We start from the raw sequence: 20,865 nt of genomic DNA, 5'->3' as shown, positions 1-20,865 counted from the left end.
ATGTACCCATGCCCGTTGCACATGTATATGAATGTTTAGATGGCTTGTTTTTATTAATATTTGCTCGAACAATTTGGTTTGACAAAGATTTTCTATTTCTATATGCAAATACAGGCAGTCCCCGGGTTACGTACAAAATAAGAACAAACCTATAAAACCGAAGTTGAATTTGTATGTAAGTCGAAACAGTATATTTTATAATTGTAGTTCCAGACAAAAAAATTTTTTGCCCTAGTGACAATTGTCGTTTCAAAATTTTTTGCTATAATTAGACCAATGATTATCAATAAAGCTTCATTACAGACACCTTATAGCTGATCATTGCAGCCTGGGACTAAAGTAAAGCATCCAGAGAGCTTCACCAGAGGTCACAGTGGGCAGAGGGGTCCGTCTGTAACTAGGGGTTGTCTGTCCTTAAGTAGGGGACCATATTGTGCCATATTGTGGTTCAAAACAAAGTAAATTCCAGTGTTTTAGTATGTTTTTTTGATCATTAAAGAATGATGATCAAAGGTAGATATAAACAGACTGTTATTATTACCGCTTTTAGCTGGATGATTTTTAACTTTTCTTATGTCTTGCCAATTTTCCTAAATGCCAATTTTCCAGAAGTGCCCTGAAAAAAACATCTTTTTAGTCTACCCTATCTTTAGGCTCTCTCTAAACTTTATCTCGCATTTACTTTCTTTACACTGACTCCGCTGATTAGCCCTCCTTTCAATGCTAACCCTTGAGACCTATTGTCATTATAAATGTCACTTTGCAGGCCCATCCATTTTGAATTTTGCACATAGTTAACAGCTGGTGATGGCTTATGTAGCACCATTTACGTATTCTGATTTCTGATACAGAATAGCTTGAGCTTTATACAACCAATGTCACCACCTGTGTAACACCTTCAATCTCATAGATTATAATCTTACATGAGCAGGGCCCTCATTCCTATCTGTATTTTGTGTGCGTACCCAGGTTACGATAAACATGCTCAGCAATTTAAGCATTGCAGTACACCCCATTTTAGTGAACATAAGGGTGAACATTTATTACCATATATACCCAAATATAAGCAGACCTGGATATAAGCCAAGGCACTAAATTTTAAGAGGAATTTTTTGAGCATAAAAAAATAAGATGAAAACGTCGACTTATGCTAGAGAATATGGGGTCCTTTTTTTGTTATACAGGTTGAACATGCTCAAGACATGTTTCAAAAGAGAAGTGTTCATTTGCTGTAACTCCATAAACTACAGCAATGTGTGTAAAGGGCCTTGTAATAAAACTTACCTGCTCTCCTCCCATATTGACAAGCAGCTCAGTGCCATCAGGACTGAAAGTTACATATGTTGCCACTAACACACGTAATCTGTTATTGTAATCTGGCAGTTTGACTGGAAGGTGGCCTAAAGAAAATAAGCACACATTTATTAGGATATATGCCATCAGTGAAGAAGAAAACAAAAAAAAACAAAACAGCACCATGTATACAAGTATAGAGAATATAGAGAGGATAAAAACTGTATCTGATATAAAGAGCAAATGTTTAAAACCTTAGTAAACATATTTGTATGTTGTACATAACAGCCAATAAAAATTGATCAGTAAAAAAAAGTTACTAAACATTTAAAGAGGTTGTCCACTTTCAGCAAATACTTGATATTGTTTAATTAAAGGTTATACAATTTTTCCAATGTACTATTTGTACTAATTCCTCACCGTTTTCAAGATCTCTGCTTCCTGTCCTTTTATAAAAAGCTTCTATGTTTATTTCTACTGTATAACTTTTTCTTACACAAAGAATATCAAGTATTTGCTGAAAGTGGACAACCCCTTTAACCAAATGATATACAGTGCATATAAAAAGTATATTAAAAGTTTTCTATTAAGTTATTACTGTATTATTATGGTCTCTGCCTTGATTCCAGCTTTTAGCAGTTAACACTTTCTGTTCGTTTTTATACCAGGACCGAAACATAAAAATATATGTTCTCCGATTACCATCTGCTGCTTGAGGAGTCACTGAAGGAGAAAAAGAAATGTACAGAGAACTTTTTTTCCTTAAAAGGAATCTGTCACCACATTTTACCCCTCAGGTAGGTTATGAAATGTCTTTTCTAGAATTCCCTTTTTTAAAACCTCGCCCACTTAACTATAAAAAGAAAATAATCCAAAGTCATGCAAAAATGAGTAGAGAATAGTCATATTTTGCCTGAGATGATTCAAGTTTAAAGGCTAAAAGGAGGAGTATCATTTAAGTCACCTCTATGTTCTGTTCTAGAATACCCAGCAACATGGTTTAGCTTTGGCATTATTAAAGATAACAATCTGGAATAAGAGGGGCAACAAGGCATTGGCCGCTTCTTCTCCAACCCGCCCCGGCCATTTGCCTTACCAGTTCTTCTTAACATGATGCCGAATCATGATTCTCACATGCAGGACTCTGCTGCTGCCCTCCTCTATACCCCAACAGCATTGCCCGGCTCCCACACGGCTCTACTCTTTGCCCAGGCCAGGACAACATCTGAGAATGTACATAGAGTTACCCCGCAGTCATCATGCTGGCATTGTGCCTGGATACAATTCCTGGAGGGAAACCTCGGGCCCCTCCTCCCAGGTTAGTTCTTGGTTACCCTCACCTCATGCATCCCTCTCTGTTGGGGAGAATGTGCCTGCCAATATGATGACTCATGATGCCCCTGTTGGGCTACACTAACCCCCCCACAGGACCCCAGGGTGCCCTTGTCCTCTGATGCCCTCTCTAATATGCAATCTGCTGGGGACAGAATCACCGAGTCGGAGTTGTTGCTAAGTGCAGCAGCTGCCAGGCTGGATAGCCAACAGAACCAGCTAGATGCTCATACTGGTCAGATTCATCACCTTTTTGATCTTTGGATAATATAGACAGCGGGGGGCGCTGTCACAACCATAGGTAAGGGACCATCCTGAATCTGTGCTACCTCAAGAACTCCACCTAGTTCTAAAGCAAATCTTTATTAAGATCCTGGGTTCATAAATAGACTCCCCCTTTGAACTGGATCGGGCTCATCGCTCCCAGGCACCCAAACCACCAGTTGACAAGTGATACCCAAGTTGCGTAACGTACCCCAGGCTTCATTCCAGGTAGAATCTCTACCCCACCTGTCCAATACCACCCTGCAGAAGAGAATAGCCTGGAGACCGCTGCATAAGCTTCTCCATCAACATCAGATGCCCTACACTTGGGGCTTCCCCTTCACCTGATGGTCTGTCACAGGAGTAGCAACATATTGCTTTATTCTCCTGAAGATATCCCAGCATCTTCCCATGGTGTCAATCTCGGACTGGCCCCCTGTTCCAACCTCCTACCACAGAGCCCCTTATCGTCAGAGTAGTAGAGAAAGGATTCACTCACACCTTTAGCCTGCATTGCCGTTTCTTCTTTGTTTCTTCACCCAGAAGATCTGGATGATCAAGATAACAAACTGTTTTTTCTGACACCCTCAGCCTAATGCGATTTGACAGTTTCCAGATTTGGGGTTTTACTCTGACCAGGTTCTGATTCACTTTGTTGCCACATCTGTGTTTTCTGTTGACTGTACCCGTTTGTCTGTCACCTTTCAACTTACAGTGTTTTTTGTGTTCCGCTGCCATCATAGTCCGTTTGATAAAAATTTTTACATTTGTCAGTTGCTTCTTCTGTTAGCGACACAGGGCCCTAAAGGGGGGGTTGGTGATCTTCCCTGTATTGAAAGTTCGCTTCCCATTAAGATCTTGTTCTTAGTTGCTGTTGCAATTTCAGTTTCCACCGGTACATATCACTGGTTGGTGTGTACACTTTTTACGGTGTGCTTTTATGTGCCGTCCCTCCTCTTTCTATTTTCCTCAGGTTTTTTTTTTTAATCTCCGCTGTCTCCCCACCTACCCCTCCATTCCGTTCTTCTTCCTCCCACTTCCCTAACCCTATTCATTTTTGCTCTCTCAACGTAGGGGACTTCAACATCCCACAAATGTGTAGTCAAGTACCGTACCAGATGCATAAGTGGAAGATTCATATTCTTTTCTTACAAGAAACCCTACTGCCAGGGTCCAGACCAACAGTCTTCTGTCAGAACGCTTTATTATTCGTAACGGAACTAGAAAACCCACTTTCACCCCTGCTTTACATCCTTACAAACATGGAACATCTGGCTGTGGCCAAGAGAAGGAACCCCATTGTGCGCTTTCTACCCCTTCCCACTCAGAAATTAAAACCGCCCCTTTAAGCGGACGACTTTCCCCCATTTGTGTCCTGTTCCATAGTCTCCTTACCCTCTATCTTGCAGGAATTCTCCCGCTTTGGGAAGTTCAGGAACTTCAAGGTCAATCTGGTGAAGACTGAGGCTTTAAAGGATTAAAGGGGGTTTCCCACCAAACAAATTAACTTGCTGATCGGTGGGGGTCTTAGTGATGACACCCCCACAGATCACAAGAATGGGGGGGAGGGGTCCGACAGGGACTAATTTGTTTGGTGGGAAACCCCTTTAAACATCTTTCTTCCTCCTAGGTCAGAGGTTTCCCTATGTCTGGCAGTCAGAAGCTATCACATACCTGAAAGTCTATATCTCCTTGGACCTCTCATATTTATATCACCATAACTATTTCCCTCTGTTGAAAGAAAAAATTTTAGGACGATTTATCCCGCTATGACAGGAAATGTCTTTCCTGCTTTGGACAAATTGATGTCCTAAAAGTAGATATATTTCCTAAGTTTTTGTATCTGTTGCAGGCTGTACCAATTTCCCCTCCAAATTCTATTTTTCCCCATCTTCACCCTCAGGTGCAGATCAGTCTTAGATCAGTGCTCTGCAGCATTAAGCAAGTACAGGCAGTCCCCAGGTTACCTACAAGAAAGATTCTTTAAGTTTGTTCTTGAAGTACATCTACCACCAGGATCAAGGTTTTTACACCAAGCACACTTTTATACTGGTATGTGCCCACATTCTCAGGATCTGCTCTTCTTTAAGCTTCCTATGCCCTTGTTTTTCAGATAAAAATGCTCTAAAAATTGTGCAAATGAGCCGGAGGGGTTCCAGGCTGCATTAACACCTACGGAGCCCGGAGGCCCTAAGGCTCACATGCATAATTTTAAAATCCAATTTTTTTGTAAAAACCAAGTAATAATAAGCTAAAAGAAGAGCAGATCCTACCAGAGGGGGCATACACCAGCATTTATGTGTGCTTGGTTTACAATCCTTGATCCTGGTGATAGATCCTATAATTTGAATTTGTATGCAAGTCAGAACTAAGAACTTTTTTTTGTTTGGTTAGGATTTTCATAATTTTGGGATGTAATGGTTGTTATTATTAATAAAGCTTCATCGCAGACACATTTGATAACTCTTATGTTGACCATTGCAGACTGGGACTAAGTTTCAGTAAATTACCAGCATACCGAAAGCTTCACCAGAAGTCACAATGAGCAGAGAGGTCCATTTGCAACTAAGGGTCGTCTGTATGTCAGGGACTGCCTGCGAGAGCAAACATTTTACTAGAATATGACTACCGATTTTTGAATTTCTGGAAAGGAGAGTTATTAAATTAATGTAATTGTATTATATCACTATACTGTTGATCCATAACATCTTATTCAATTATATATATTTGGTTGGGCCATTAGTTTACAGTGTATTTTGAAGACAGATGGTAGCTGTATTTTTAAGATATGAGTGGGGGGGTCCTGCACACCTTTTCAGAACAGAGAAAAACACAAACAATTGGATAAGTACCTGCCACGTAATACTGTGCTGCTCCCTCAGGAATGGGTTTCTGTCTTGAGCAAAAAGTGTGAAGCCCAGATTGTGTCTGCTGGAGATTCTTTCTGTTATAAAGAAGATCCAACATGTTATGGTACTGTAATTACCAAATCTCGCCATGAACTATACTCTCACCACCAACCAATAACTCACCTGTGACTGTGGATCATGCGGATATCGTATAGTCTGACAAATGGCCCACTAGCTCCTACTGCCAGGCAGTTGTTATCCTGTGGGCTAATGCTTACACATTTTGCCTCCACCAGCTGGCCGCAATATTCCGTTAAATCAATCAAAACATCAGAGTGGGTGCTACTCTCTCTTAAGTCATACTGCCTGAAAAGAAGAAAAAGCACATATATTCACATAGTTAGGGCAAATATGGTTACACTCTATGAAAAAAAAAAATGGCAACCAAATATTTCTCACCGGATCAAGCCATCTTCCGCTGCACTCCAGAAAGTGTTTGGCCACATAGGGGCAGTGGCAACTCGCTTCACTCTGTTAGTATGTTCAGAAAAAACATGGAGCGTTTCCTTAGAGTTAACGTCATGGACATGGACCTTGGCATCAGCTGCTCCAGTAATCAAGATACGATCTCCAGTGTGTGGGAGAAACTAATAAGAAAATATAGAAACATATGTAGCAATATTCCTATAAGAGAAGCATCTATTTGTTTCTTTATCCAAGGATGAAAATTTGCTGGGTGATGAGATGCTGTATTAGGCGACATCACATTTTATGGATATGTGTAGCGTATACAATACAATAGCTCCCAGCATACATGCACCAGTAACGGTGATTATTTCACCCTTTAAGCGTGCTTGTGAAAGCCAGCCAGTAAAATTTCATAAGTGAGAGGGGCAGGATATTCACCATATATTGGCTTAGTGGAGGCCATAATAACCTATGGCAGTGGTGGCGAACCTATGGTACTGGTGCCAGAGGCGGCACTCGGAGCCCTCTCTGTGGGCACCAGGCCATCACCCCAGAATGAAGATCACCAGACTGGACTCAAAGAATCTTCCTACAGAATCTTCCTACAATGAAAGGCAAATTTGCCCTCCTCCTTTAAACTGCAATGGTTTCTTTAGGAGGCTGAACGATTGAAAGTTGTCAAAGAACAAGGAGATATAAATTACTGCTTAAATTGCTGTGCTGGCACTTTGCTATAAATACAGGCGGTCCCCTACTTAAGAACACTCGACTTACATACGGCCCATAGTTACAAATGGACCTCTGGATATTGGTAATTTATTGTACTTTAGTCCTTGGCTATAATAAACAGCTATAACTGTTATCACAGGTGTCTGTAATAAAGCTTTAGTGTTAATATTGATTCTTATGACAACCCAACATTTTTAAAATCCAATTGTCACAGAGACCAAAAAGTTCTGGCTGGGATTACAATGATAAAATATACAGTTCCGACTTACATACAAATTCAACTTAAGAACAAACCTACAGACCCTATCTTGTATGTAACCCGTGGACTGCCTGTATGTGGCTTTTGGTTGAAGTTTGGCACTCAGGCTCTAAAAGGTTCGCCATCACTGACCTATGGAGACAGATGGAACTGCACTGCTTCCATCCCCAGCCTCCACAGAGAGTACACTGTTTGAGGTCCACAGTGATGTAACTTGTGATAATAATATTACCACTCTACAGTCTGTTTGTTTTATTTTTCTTTCTTTTGTGGTGTTTCATTCTGTCCTGTTCTGAGTCATTGGACTCCATTTGACCAGTTTTACAACCAGCCAGGAAGAGGCAGTGGGCAGCGAGTCTCCGCACTCCAGGAACTCTGTTTGATCAGAGAAAAGTGCACTTCCATAGGTGACGAAATTAACACCTTTGGCCAGAGTGGTTCAGGAAGGGAGGGGGGGGGGGGCATGGGTGATAGAACCTGCAGACTTTGGTTTTCCCTCAAAAACCTAGACAATGGGAATATCATAGCTGTCCATAACTGGGGCCAGGCTGTTATTCAGTCTGGGGGACTCTATAACACTAGAAGACTAGATCGATGTCCATGCCCTGTCCTCGGGCCAAAGAATTTCTTCCTATTTCACTAGCAAGAGTTTTTTGTTTCCTTCTTCCTAACTGTTTGTAAGTATCGTATGTGTATTGTTTTTATCTTTTTCATTTTATCTGACAATTTTATTCTTTGAGTGTACTGCATTTTTATGTAAATTAAATTGTTTTTTAAATAAGTCTCTGCTTGTAGCCTTAAAGAATCTGAGTCTCCGAAGGGAATTATGTTACTAGAGGTCATTTTTAGCATAGTCCATGTAGCAAGCGATTGCATGTTCTGTGTGAATTTATCATTGTAAAATTGTAGTAGTGAGTGCATGAGCTGTGTAATCATCACAGTGTCTGTGTGGTTGAGGTGCCTACGGCTTTCTTTGCGTAAGTAACTTGTGGGTGGTGGCAGTGTGGACAGTGGCAAGTGCAGAGATTGCGTGGAGTAAATTTAGCGCTAGGACGCCATTTTGTGCCAGTGGGTGGAGCTTAAGGGCTAAATTCTGGGTCTCCATAGAGTAGGTATCCCCGTGCGTGAACTCCAGTCTTTCGGGTTCGTGACATAACTGTTTACATCATTGGGGGAAACACCCTAAACATCTGCTGATGATGTTCACTATTCCCCCCACTTACAGGGGACAAGGGATGGGATTATCATTGCAACAGAGGGATTAAAACGCGATGTGAATATGGCACTTGTACACTGTCAGATCATGCCCGGCTTCAGCTTAGCCTTAATTTGGGGGTTCCTGTTCACCTTCAAAGGGCAATGTGGAAACTGAATCCTTATTTGCTTCCTATTCTAAATAATGTACCAGAAATTGTAGCAGAAATGGGAGCTTTTTATGAGAATAACACATTGGAGGGTAGAAACGCTAGCATTTGGGACGCGGCTACCGGTGAAAGCATTAAAAGAAGCAAAAGAGATGCTTCTCCCACAGCTATTAGAAATGTTTCAGGCAGCCTTTGAGACAGGGAGCTTACCAGAGTCCATGAGGAAGGCGGTGATTGTGGTTATACGCAACTAACAGAGTCTTATAGGTCCATTTCATTGCTGACTATCGATATTAAAATCCTGGCAAAAATTATGGCCCGAAGGCTGATAGGTGTTATAGATGGGTTGATACATCAGGACCAGTCGGGATTTATGCCCAATCATTCTACAGCAATTAATTTGCGTAGGTTATATCTTAACATTCAGTCGCAGCCAGACAATGTGGGGAGCCGGCAGTGCGCTCACTCAATGCTGTGAAGGCATTCAATAGCGTCGAGTGGGTGTACCTGTGGGCAGTTCTATAAAAAGCAGGACTAGGCCCCAATTTTAGGAAATGGGTACAGCTCTTGTATGCAGGTCCTATGTTAAGCGATAGTATGTTAAGCGATAGTCAATTGATTACAGGTCTCAAATAAGATTATATGGAGAAAGTAGCTTTATATGCAGATGACCTGCTGCTTTCTTTAGGTGACACAGGAACATCATTAGAGAGTGCCTTCGCAACTATCGTACAGTTTAGGGATTTCTCTGGACTACCAATAAATTGGAATAAGTCAGTACTTATGCCTATTTACCCCTTATCAGAAGGCTCTGTGATAGCTAATACACCCTTCCAGGTAGTTTGAACGTTCAAATACCTTGGAGTCCAGGTATCAGCAAGAGTCCTAGACTATTTACAGCTTAAGCTGACCACTCTCATTAAATGATTTGCTGATAAAATTACAACATGGTGTAAGCTCCCGCGCTCGGTAACTGGTAGAGTTAATTTGACTAAAATGATACTTATGCCCAAACTGTTGTATATCATACACAATACGCCAGTTTGGATTTCCCTCCGATTTTTTCATAAATTTCAATCCCTGTTTAGAGAGTTGATCTGGAAAAAGTGGGTGGCACGGATTAAGTATGAGACACTTTAAAGGTCTCAAGATGCTGGAGGTCTAGCGGCCCCTAACCCCTGGATCTATTTTCTAGCCTCCCAATTACAACACAACAACGCTTACCACTGGCAGTGCTCCTGTAATCACAATCACAGCCGCTAGGGGTGAGACTACTAGCCTGATTTCTTTATTGTATAGCCACTTATTAGAAGCATATCTAAAAAACCTAAAGCAAAAGTGGGAGGTGGATGTAGGTCCCATTTCAGATGAACAATGGGAGGGAATTTTATCATCTGTCCCTCAGGTGTCTGAAGCCCTGATGATCACACATGTATATCTCATCCACAGAGTATATAGAACCCCTTCTTTCCTATTTCGGATTGGGATTAGGCAGGATAATACTTACCCAAGATGCGCTCAAGGCCCAGCTGACTATATGCACATGTTTTGGGGCTGTGCATTTCTTGGCCGCTTCTGGAGTGCTTGCTTATCTAGAATGCATATTCCAGATAACTATTCCTAAAACTTCCTTGCAATGTATCCTGGGCTATGTTGAGGAGCTACCGGGGAATGAGAGTCTCAGGCTGGCTGAGCTTGGAACCTCCTACACTAAACGAATATAAGGATAAAATGCTTATGCTTATCAAAATGGAAAGAAGGGCTTACCTTAAGAGGAAAGCTATGAAAAAATTTGAAAAGATTTGGGGGAGTGGCCAGGGGCATTGACATGATATACTGGTTGAACACAAGGGTGCTATAATGATTCATTGATTCGGGGGGGGGGGGGGGGAGAGTTTTTGTTCTGATGCATGTAAAAAACAAAAATTGTTTAGTAAAAATGTATTTGATAAAAAAAAAATGCAATGTGAACCTAGCTTATGTTGAGCTAGGGCACACTCTGCTGAGATGTGCCAAACCACATCTATATGTACAGACTTGCAACTAAGAATTTATTGCAAGCTACTCACCTTGACAGAAAAGATGTTGGCAGTGTGACCTGTGTGCATAGACAACAGTTTCTTGTGACGGAAAGGATCCCACATCATCACGTGCTGATCATCTGACCCGGAAGCTAGCAAACTGAACAGGAGAAAAATAAGTGTGAGTAACCATAAACAGGCGAAAAAGGTCAAGCTTTTTACATCTACTTATATAAATGGCTATCCTCCTGAATGTTGCCCATTAGAGCACCAGTCGGTGGTTTTTTTGTATCTTCCTCCTCACTTTGTGGTACATATTTTTATGAACCTGTACACACTCCTGAGGGAGATGGAGACCGTGTGATAACTTATTTCTATGCAACTCTGAGAGTGCAGACATATCTTGTAATAACTAGTGAAAACAGACTTAGAGTCTGTGGGACAGTAGGTGCAGAGAGACACACAAAAAGTTGTGTAGGATCACAGACTGGGATGAAGGGACTGATACGGCTTAGGTCTCTGATCCCCATCAGTCTCTGTACCCCAGTCTTTTTGTGTGTGTCTCTCTGCACCTACTGTACCACAAACTCCTTCACTCACTGTATCTCCCTCCTCTAAGTCTATGCTCTCTCTAGTATTTCATATACACAGCAGTGAAGCAATTAACCTTAAAGGGGTCTGACACTTTATGCCATCTTTTTTGTAATGTGTGTGTCGAAATACGGTGTAAATAATGAGCAACTGAAGAAAGCAAAAGGGGCCTCTATGTCATACACAGGAGCTCCTGAGGCTCATTTGCATATTGTGAAGAGTGGCTTTTAACCAAAAACATAAGCCATTAGCAGCTAAATGAAACATATTCTGTTTCAGGAGACACGTGCCAGTGTGTATGTATGTTTGAGTTCAAAGCACTAAATCCATGTGGTTGATTTCCATGGTGTACATTACATTTCACATAACTATTTCACTGCTAGTTTCTATCCACTTGATGCCAGCTTCCAGACTAGTTGACTATGTAGATACTGTATATGGGATTTCTTGTTGAAATGTCAGCGGATAAGCTTCTTACATTGTTCATGAAAGATTGCAAGGCAACATGGGAATAGAGTGCAGTATACAGTAGACAATATAACAGGTAGCTTTAGTACCAACATATGTTAGTATTTATACCATATGGAAAAGAAGGCAAGCACCATTAGGTTGTCCACTTGAAACGTAAATGCCCTAAAAAGTTTTATGCCATCTGGGGGTTAACAGGATGGATATTTCAGGTATGCCAAGCAAGGCACATAGACCAATGGTGTCTTTCAAGACACAGGCAGTCCCCGACTTAAGAACATAAGAACACTTACTTGACTTACAGACAATCCCTAGTTAACGGACCTCTGGATGTTGTTAATGTATTGTACTTTAGCCTTAAAGGGGTATTCTCGTCTGGCCATTTACATTCTGTTTCATTAATTTGCCATAAATAAACAGTTCTGCAATTAGATGTTATTAAAAAAAAAAAATGTATCTGTGTGAAGATAATTTCTCATGGTATGGTATGGTCCCTTAGAAACAAGAATGTGTCCTTGGATATGGCCACCTCTGCTGCAGTGATTGCACAAAGAAACAAATTGTTTTTGCATATGAAATGTCCGGGAGTTACTGTGTGTCCCGCAGCCGTCCTGTGGTAATGATTGCTGAATTCAGAAGGTCAGGCCGGGCTCAATAGCGCATGTCTGGACACCACTGCGAGGTGGTCATATCCGAGGAAGCTATCTCATTTCTAAGGGACAACATGGCTACATTTATGGGAAATTATCTTCACACGGGAACATTTTCTTTAATAACATCCAATTGAAGAATTGTTTACATATGGCAGATGAATTAAATTAAATGTAAATGCTCAGATGGAAATACCCCTTTAAGCTACAATAAACAGCTATAACAATTATAAAGGTGTCTGCAATTAAGCTTTATAGTTAATCCTGGTTCTGGTTGACAATCCAACATTTTTAAAATCCAATTGTCACAGAGACAAAAAGAATTTGCCTACAGCTACAATTATAAAATATACAGTTCCGACTTACATACAAATTCAACTTAAAGGAAACCTAGCATTTGATTTGATGCATTATGAAGCAAACATACCTTGAGACTGCTGTAGCTACACTGATGCGGGATTATATCTTGGTTAATCCCTGTGCTGAGTGGTTTTGCTGATAAAACAGATATAACATTTTGATAATGAAGCTCTGTCGCTTCTATGGCCGCTTCAGCCATAGATACATTGATACATTTCCCCCATTTATCCTTTCCTAATCCTTCCTTCTAGGCAACCAAATATGTGTAGATTAAAGGAAACCTACCACCACAGATCTACCTATAAAGGTAGATCGGGTGGTAGGTGCATCTATAGAACGTGAGCATAGCCCATTTAAGGGCTAATCCTCACGCCCCCCCCCCCAAATATGCTAATTTTCTAAAGAGGCTACTGGAGCATGGAATAGCCAGAGCCGAGGAGCTATGAGGAGCTACTGCACATGCGCAGACAGCAGGCTTTGCGGACGTGGGCACACAGGTCTTCATAGCTGCGTGCCGAAGGTATCTGGTGGAGGTTCCGTGAAGTAGCTCCAGCTACTCCACGCCCCAGTAGCCTCTTTAGAAAATCTGCATATTAGGGAAATAAAAGTTATGAAAAGATTGCGGGGACGTGAGGAATAGCCCTGAAAAGGGCTATGCTCACGTCCTATAGATGTACCTACCATGCGATCTATCTTTATAGGTAGTTCTGTGGTGGTAGGTTTACTTTAATCTATACATATATGGTTGCCTAGAAGGAAAGGATAAATGGGGGAAATTTATCATTGCGTCTCAGGGTAGGCCAGTGTAGAGCTAGACAACACTAGTCTTTTGCTGCGCCAGATTTATCACTGCGATTATAAATTCTGGCACAGTGTATGTCCTAATGCACACACAACCATATATGGCGGCTGTGAGCTAGCCACACACGCTGCGGCTAGCACCCAACCACCATTGATTTCTATTATGCATCGTCACGTTGTGGTAAGGAGCTTACCTTTCCCATCTCCACCTGGCTGAAACGAGCAGTTGTACTTTAGACCTACCTTTATGTTTCTTTTTTATGCACTTACTTTTATTACCCAGCCACTCCCCCTTAGTCATACTAATCGGAAAAGTGTCGGAAAATGGTCTAAGACTTGATAAATGTGGCACAATTTAGATTTGACAGAAATTACGTCAGAAGTCAGATACAAGTTGATTAATACATTTCCCCCAACAAATATTCTATAAATGTCTGAAATGAGACTCCTGGTGCAAGTCATTTTTCACTGCAGGGCAAGTTACTGACGAAGTGATAAACAGACTGGTTGGACGAGTCAACACCATTACCTGTTATCTGGATGTAGGCAATATATTTCACATGATAGGTGATAACAGGAAATCTAAGTGTATGAATACATTTCTTTAAAGAGAATCTGTCAGCTCATAAGTCACATCCAGAACTAATTATATGGCCATGTCTTTGTGAGAAAATATGTTACCGGAATGCAGAGAAATATTCATTTTAATGTATATACAAAGCATCCTTGCAGTGCACTGTGGGCAAGGCCAACATGTCCTGTACATGCTCACTGCCAAATTTTACTGGCCAGTACCAGCCACTCAGCCTCGTGCCCTGCTTATCCTGTGAAGCTGGGCAAAAGAGTGTGCATTGTATTCTTCAGCTACACCAAAATGCCCATTTGCTTAAAATGAGCTATATCCTGTTTAAAAGACATAAATGTCAAAAGTGGTAATATTCCTGTCATGTCAGAGCTGTGTATGTATTGTAAATAATACAATGATTCCTACCACCAGGATGAAGGAATGTAAACCAATCAATGGGGCCTGGGGCCCCTCTGGCTCATTTTTTGGAAAAACAGGGGCTTAAGAAGCTAAAGTTCCTGGCAGTTCCTGCCAGAGGAGGCACACACCACCATGTAAGTGTGCTTGGTTTACAACCCTCCATCCTGGTGGTAGATTTCCTTTAAATCTCCATATAATTTTGAGCTGACAAACGACAATGACCTATGCTCATGTACACCGCTTCTACCCAAATGTCTCGGGCAATTTAGAAGTTTTACAATATTACATTTACTCTTTCACAAACCAAAGATAAACATATGGTGAATAAGAAGGAAAAGTATGAAAGTGATTAAAAGTATATTAGTAAATGGATAGTTATAAAGAAAACACAATGCAGAAAACATACAAACATGAAGCCCATACTCACTCTCCGTTCTCATTCCATTCAAGACAATTGACACAACCAGAGTGCCCCTATGGAAATAAACAAGATTTTCATTACTCACTTCAAGGGCAGTTGACAAAGCAATCATGGGTGTACCAGAGCAATACTGCGTGTCAGTGTTACACTGGGCACTGGGCAGTCACCACCTGCCTCTCCATGTGCCATGTGCAATCTTCCACATCCATTGCAGTAACTTACACACATTTGGATGTACAGTTAGGTTAAGTTGCGGGAGGTGTAATAGGAATTAAACAGCCGCCTTGTAGAAATCCTACAGAGCACATATTGGTATATTTTCTACATTCATATAGATATATTCTATAGAGAGACTGAGGGGTAGGACGGTGTTTAATAATCTTACAAACATGTCACAGCAGAGAGTCTTTAGCCAGAGAAACACAGAGGAGGAGAAATTGGGGCTTGTCTGAACTCCTGTGGTAGCTATGTAAAATAGTTATCTGTTCTCATTGTAATACAAAATAAAATAGGATAAAAAGAAGGCAAGGAAGTAATTTCATATTTTAAGCATTTTCTATGTTTAGGGTTGCTTTAATTAGCCATGCATATACCTGAAGCTCCGCTTCTAGTCCCAAGCGTCTAATTAATGGATCCGTCACATGATGGTGTCTCTGAAAGCTTCTGGCTCGTCTTTCCTAAAAGAAAAGCGCACGGTCACACCTTTGTAGGTAGCTCCATATAGTATCATAGGAAACAAGGTTAAAAAAAGACATCAGTCTATCAACATTGATAGTGTTGATCCAGATGAATGCAAAAACCCTGCAAACACTGATATCAATTGGCCTAAAGTAAGGAAAGATTCCTTCCAGAGCTCTAATATCTCAGAATAACTCCTGGGATCAAGAGAAACTACTTACCAATAGTTTATTCCCAAATGATGTCATATTATTACTCTCCGGAAAGGCATCTGGAGAGGGACCCTCCCTTTACCCTTGCCTAGGTATGAAAAGTTTTTTTAAAAGATCCCTGTACTGCCCATTCAGATTATTATACATTCATACTAAGGTCTCCCTTTAGTTGTTTTTTCCCCAATTTTTGTCATTGTATTCTAGCCCCCCCCCCCCCCCATTCCCCTAATGATCTTGGTTTCTCTCCTCTACACTAGTTCCAGTTCTACTATGTCTTTTTTTGTAATGCAACAATACCCAAAACTGTATACAATATTCTACTTGCGGTCTGACCAGTGATTTGTAAAAAGGGGCAAATAATAAAAATAATAAAAAGACCTGCAGAACCTGACCACAGGATAGATAGGGGTTGACCTATCCTGCTGTTATACTAGTTCTATATGTTAATGTTAGATATAAATGCAAGTATTTTCTAACATGTATGTTACTGTACATGTTTGGGTGAAAATAACACTAAAATTGTAATTTGGAGCCAAGACACGATGTACTAAGATTGTTGTACCGTGCAAATGATTGTTTACAATAAAAAGACGTTTAAAAAAATAAATGCCTTGGAAAAGTCCAGATACACAACATCCACAACCTTCCCCAGGTCCAGTCTAGAAGTCAATCAGATGAGTCTAATAGGACCGATCCATAAACCCATGCTGATGCTGGGTTATAAGGATATGTACAGTAAGATATTCCAGGATAGCATTTCTAACAAACTCCTCAAATATTTTCCCAACAACTGATGATAAACTCACAGGTCTGTAGTTTCCGGGATCACTTTTTGATCCTTTTTTTTGTATATTGGCACCACATTTGCCGTGCACCAGTCCTGTGGAACAGAACTGGCTCTTAACGTATTTTCACAGTCTATCACAGTACATGATTCCGTTAGTACCCAGAGGTGTGTACCATCTGGGCCTGGCGATTTGTCCATTTTAGTGGTTTCAAGGTGGCGCCAAACCTCTTCCTGGGTTAAACTGTTGACATTTAATGGAGAATTTACATTGTCCCTCATCGTGTCTTCCACCAGGGGATTTTCCTTGGCAAAGACATATGAGAAGGAGACATTCAATAGATTGGCCCTTTCCTCATCTCCTTCCACCATGAACCATTTTTTATGAAAAGAACAGAACAATTTAGTCACAAGCAGGATGCAACCACACTGGCAGCTCAAGAGATAAAATGCTGTTGGGGAAAGAAAGTGACCTGTCAATGCATATGGTGGTTCTGGAAAAAACAAAAGAAAAAAAAAATTGTATTTAGCCATATAAAACTTTAAATCAACCACAGGCTCTATGCACCATACATCAGGTGGCAGAATATTCCTTTGTCTCATGATACAGTTCAGTGATTAGCTTTATGAGTGACTGACAGCTTTCATTATGTTCAAGCAAAAGTAGCAGTCATGTAGTAGCATCAATCACTGTTCACCTAAATGTAGTTAGAGATTGAATTTAAATACTGGTTACTTTTTTAACATAACCATATTTATTTAGTGTAGAGAGCCATGACCAAATTTTCAAAACTGTCCTAAGACAGAAAAAAAGTCTTATTGGTCAGGCCTAGAACTTAACTTTTATTAAATTATTAAATAATCATACTCAACTGTTTTAAAATTTCACATGTTGGGCTGCTATTTTTCGGATGTAAGTATCACAGGCTGAGTATCTACTCAATCGTAGTGTCTGGAATAGTAGATCTCTGCAGCGACCCTACGCATTAACAGCCACAACTGTGATTCTCTAAAAACCAAACACGAGCCCCCCCAAGCCCATTGAAAATAATGGTTCAGAAATTATCTGTGAAATAAAAAAAAACCTCTGAAACCAGGAAGAACAATCTGTGTGTTTCCAAAAGCCAGAATGGCTTTATTAAAAAATTACTGATGTGCAAAAAAACCACCAAAGGGAATCCACTGTAATGTGTATGAAAATAAAATCGCGTATCATTTACATTTATGGACAACATACCCTGATCTGTCTGTGAATGAGGTCCTGAGCAATGTTGGCTCTATCCATTGTGAAGTCCAAATAAGGAGCTCATGAAACCAAAAACTGGAAATGTACCACTGCCATTATCATCCAATAGGCTGCAAAATAAAGAAATATAAAACAATCAAGGACTGCAAGGCAGCAACCAAGTGCTCATATTATGGAAGTAAATAAGTAAAAACAATTCACTGATGAAGTACATCTGTCAGGTCAGTAAAGTTTTTAATGGCAGCTTAAAGACAGATGTGGACTGAGCGACCATGGTTGATCCGTGAATCACAGAGCCACCATAGTGCATAGATGGTACTCCCAGCATCATGGATGCATTGAGTCCCCCCTGTCACGCTATAATCACGACTACTGTTTGGTGCCACTGTTGAGTGAGTAACATTTGAAGAGTCATTGAGGTTACATTTCAACATTGCGGAATGGAAAAGCTGATACTTAAGAAATTGTGTGCTCAGTAAGACACATCACAGCATATGATTTATGCCAGCATGGTCCTGATCTCCCTGATTTGGGGCACTGGGGTTTTATTATAGAACATGATCATATATGAACAACTCTGTTAGGGGCTCTGTCCTTACATAAGCAATAATATTGGCTAATGGATCTCCAATTCAAAGCATCTGTCGCCAGGAGAGAGGATCAATGTCCATGGAGTAATAAGGGGTATTCCAGGAAATCCTTGCATCACCAGAGCAGAGGAATGCAGGGAGTCAGAGGTGTCAGTCACGTAACTTTCCCAAGTAGCTTCCTCATGTTCGTACCCGGTGCAGGTAACGCATAGTACGAGTAGCCATGAAGTAGAAGCTCCAGCCACCCGAGTAAAGACGTCTATGAGCCCGTACACACACAAACAGGTACTTACGCAGCCCCAGACACTGTGCACTACATACTCTGCCTAAATGGCCACCAACAAATAAGAAAGTGAGCCCCGCGCTGTATGGCTAAGCGCAGTCCCCTAGCCACGTAGCTGCATTCTCCAGCGAGCAGGCCCCTGACAGCCCAGTTACCCGTGTTTACCTCTTCGGGTGTCTCTCAGAACAAGCACCCTCCAGCTACGTAATCACCGTACAGGTATCATCAAGTCTCAAGACTACGGCACGTAAACGGCGTACACGGACGTTCATGAATACGCATAGGCTTACTAACTTAATACCACGGCTCCCTGGCAACGTGAGGAGGAAAAGGAAAGGTCGTGTAAACCAATGGCAGACTTACTTTTTAGAATGACAGATCATGCAACCAATAGAAAAGGCAGATAAGATCAGCTGTTAAGTTAGGTTGCCTTTTAGAAGCAGCACTTGCGCAATTACGCCTTGGCGCTAAGCGTCCTGGAACTTGTAGTTTACAGTTGACCTTTATGTAGTGATTCATCGCGATTCGCCAGTGGTGGCGCTAAGGTGTATGGGAGATTAGCAGTTGGCGGAGCATAGACTGACACATGTAGTAAACAGTGACATGCGTGTAACGTGCCCTTTACAAGCTCCTATGTCCCACAAATGGATCTCGGCACGATCGTTATCATGCGATTGCTTCTCTGACGGCAGAGATAGAGGTTCCCAAGCAGAGCTGAGCAGATTGGACAATCCACATAATTACTTTCACTTAGTATCTAGTCTGAGCTGAAAAGAGTCACCCACCTGGTGTCACCCGTATTTTAGAAAATCAATTTAAAGAGTTAACCCCTAACCTGTTAATTCCCCATATAGGACACGTGGGAAACTCATCATACCAATTCTTTTATCTTTATGAGTTTAAATGTTCATTCCTTTTCTTCATTCTGTTTAGTTTGTCCCAGTAGTAGTAGTAGTAGAGCCAACTGTGGCAACAGGAGCAGTACATATGCGTCTCCATGTAGACATTGATCACTACTGACCAGGCATAGAGCAATAGTAGTATTGCAGTATATTGTAGGAACTAGGGATGACCAATGCATCAAAATTTTGGAACCTTTTCAGTTTTCTAAAATCCAAAGTAGTTCAATACTAGAATTTCTTTCTATTAAATACCGCATGTGATCACTGTTACACCAATCAAAGGGGAGATACATGCTTTGTGTGAGCTCAGGCAAAGGTGTGGAGAGTATAACACAACCAGGGATATAATGTGCTGTCACTGTGGCAATTGAGGTCACCTTCGATGATGAGATGAAATCTACATTCTCCCTTCCTCTGAATCTCTTCAGCCCCGAACTGCAAGCTCAGTGGTGACTTGCGGGAAGGTTTACCCGTAGAGATGAGCGGACTTGATGTCTATTGGATCAATAGATCACTCCAAAATAGTATCATTGAAAAATGCATCTCCTCACATAGCCACATTAACAGAAAAACAAATATTTTATAGCTTACTAAAAACAGTGAAAAGTATTGTATCGGTATTGTGGAGCATGCACAACTGCCGTGCAAACACTGCTGGCTCAATCCGGCACCATATAAGCAATGCAACCACGTACAAGCATTACAATGTGTGCGTGCACACAGGAGGCTGGCACTTGCAAGTGGCCACGGATCGCTGAGTGTAGACCACGCATGTGCAATGAGCGTTGCAGAATGCGTACCTGTCGTTTCCGTGGAGATGGGTGCGTAGAAACCACTGCTGACCTTCTAACTTGTAATCTAATTATCTCTAAACCGTTTGTTGTATTACTTTGGACCACTAATTTTTTCTCAAGATATTGTACAGTCTATAAGAAAATTGAGGGGTGCCAGTAATGGTGAGCAGCACTGTATTCCACTAGCATTTGTAAATCTTAGCCCCAAGGCAGATGATACCTGGCAGCAGTTGAGAATCACAACTCAGGCAGCAGATGAGTGGTCCCTATTGAAGGTGGCATCCTGGATACTGGGGGGCTGTGTATGCTGGGGGCTCTGTCTACTTGGGGGCTCTGTATACTGCGGAGCTCTGTCTACTTGGGGGGGAGAGGCTAAATTAGGGAACCTAATAAATTCTGGAAGCTGTAGATACTATAATTTATTTGGGTCACTATATAAAGGATGTTTTATGTGGGGAATTGACACGGCCATACCCGCAATCCTTGGTACGGATCGCAGGTACACCCGTGCCCTATGGTGT

General features: G+C 41.2%; 1 protein-coding gene across 4 annotated transcripts in view; it reads right to left on the bottom strand.

Moving 5' to 3' along the window:
• WDTC1 (WD and tetratricopeptide repeats 1) overlaps positions 1 to 19,093 on the bottom strand; it is a 51,541-nt gene extending 32,448 nt beyond the window's left edge. For 2 of the 4 annotated variants that reach the window (XM_072137015.1, XM_072137018.1), the window contains exons 1-9: positions 18,814 to 18,968; positions 17,767 to 17,885; positions 15,449 to 15,532; positions 14,862 to 14,908; positions 10,628 to 10,739; positions 6,198 to 6,385; positions 5,922 to 6,104; positions 5,742 to 5,833; positions 1,285 to 1,400 (exon numbers count right to left, since the gene is read on the bottom strand). In XM_072137015.1, coding sequence (XP_071993116.1) covers positions 1,285 to 1,400; positions 5,742 to 5,833; positions 5,922 to 6,104; positions 6,198 to 6,385; positions 10,628 to 10,739; positions 14,862 to 14,908; positions 15,449 to 15,532; positions 17,767 to 17,814 — 870 coding nt within the window. In that variant the 5' untranslated portion in view covers positions 17,815 to 17,885; positions 18,814 to 18,968. The other 2 variants (XM_072137017.1, XM_072137016.1) reach the window with 2 other exon arrangements.
• Between the last annotated feature and the right edge of the window lie 1,772 nt (positions 19,094 to 20,865).

Source organism: Engystomops pustulosus, chromosome 2, assembly GCF_040894005.1.
Source record: "Engystomops pustulosus chromosome 2, aEngPut4.maternal, whole genome shotgun sequence".
NCBI classification, from domain to species: Eukaryota; Metazoa; Chordata; class Amphibia; order Anura; family Leptodactylidae; genus Engystomops; species Engystomops pustulosus.
Note: the sequence above shows the minus strand (reverse complement) of the source record. Positions and strands in the feature narration are given on the sequence as shown.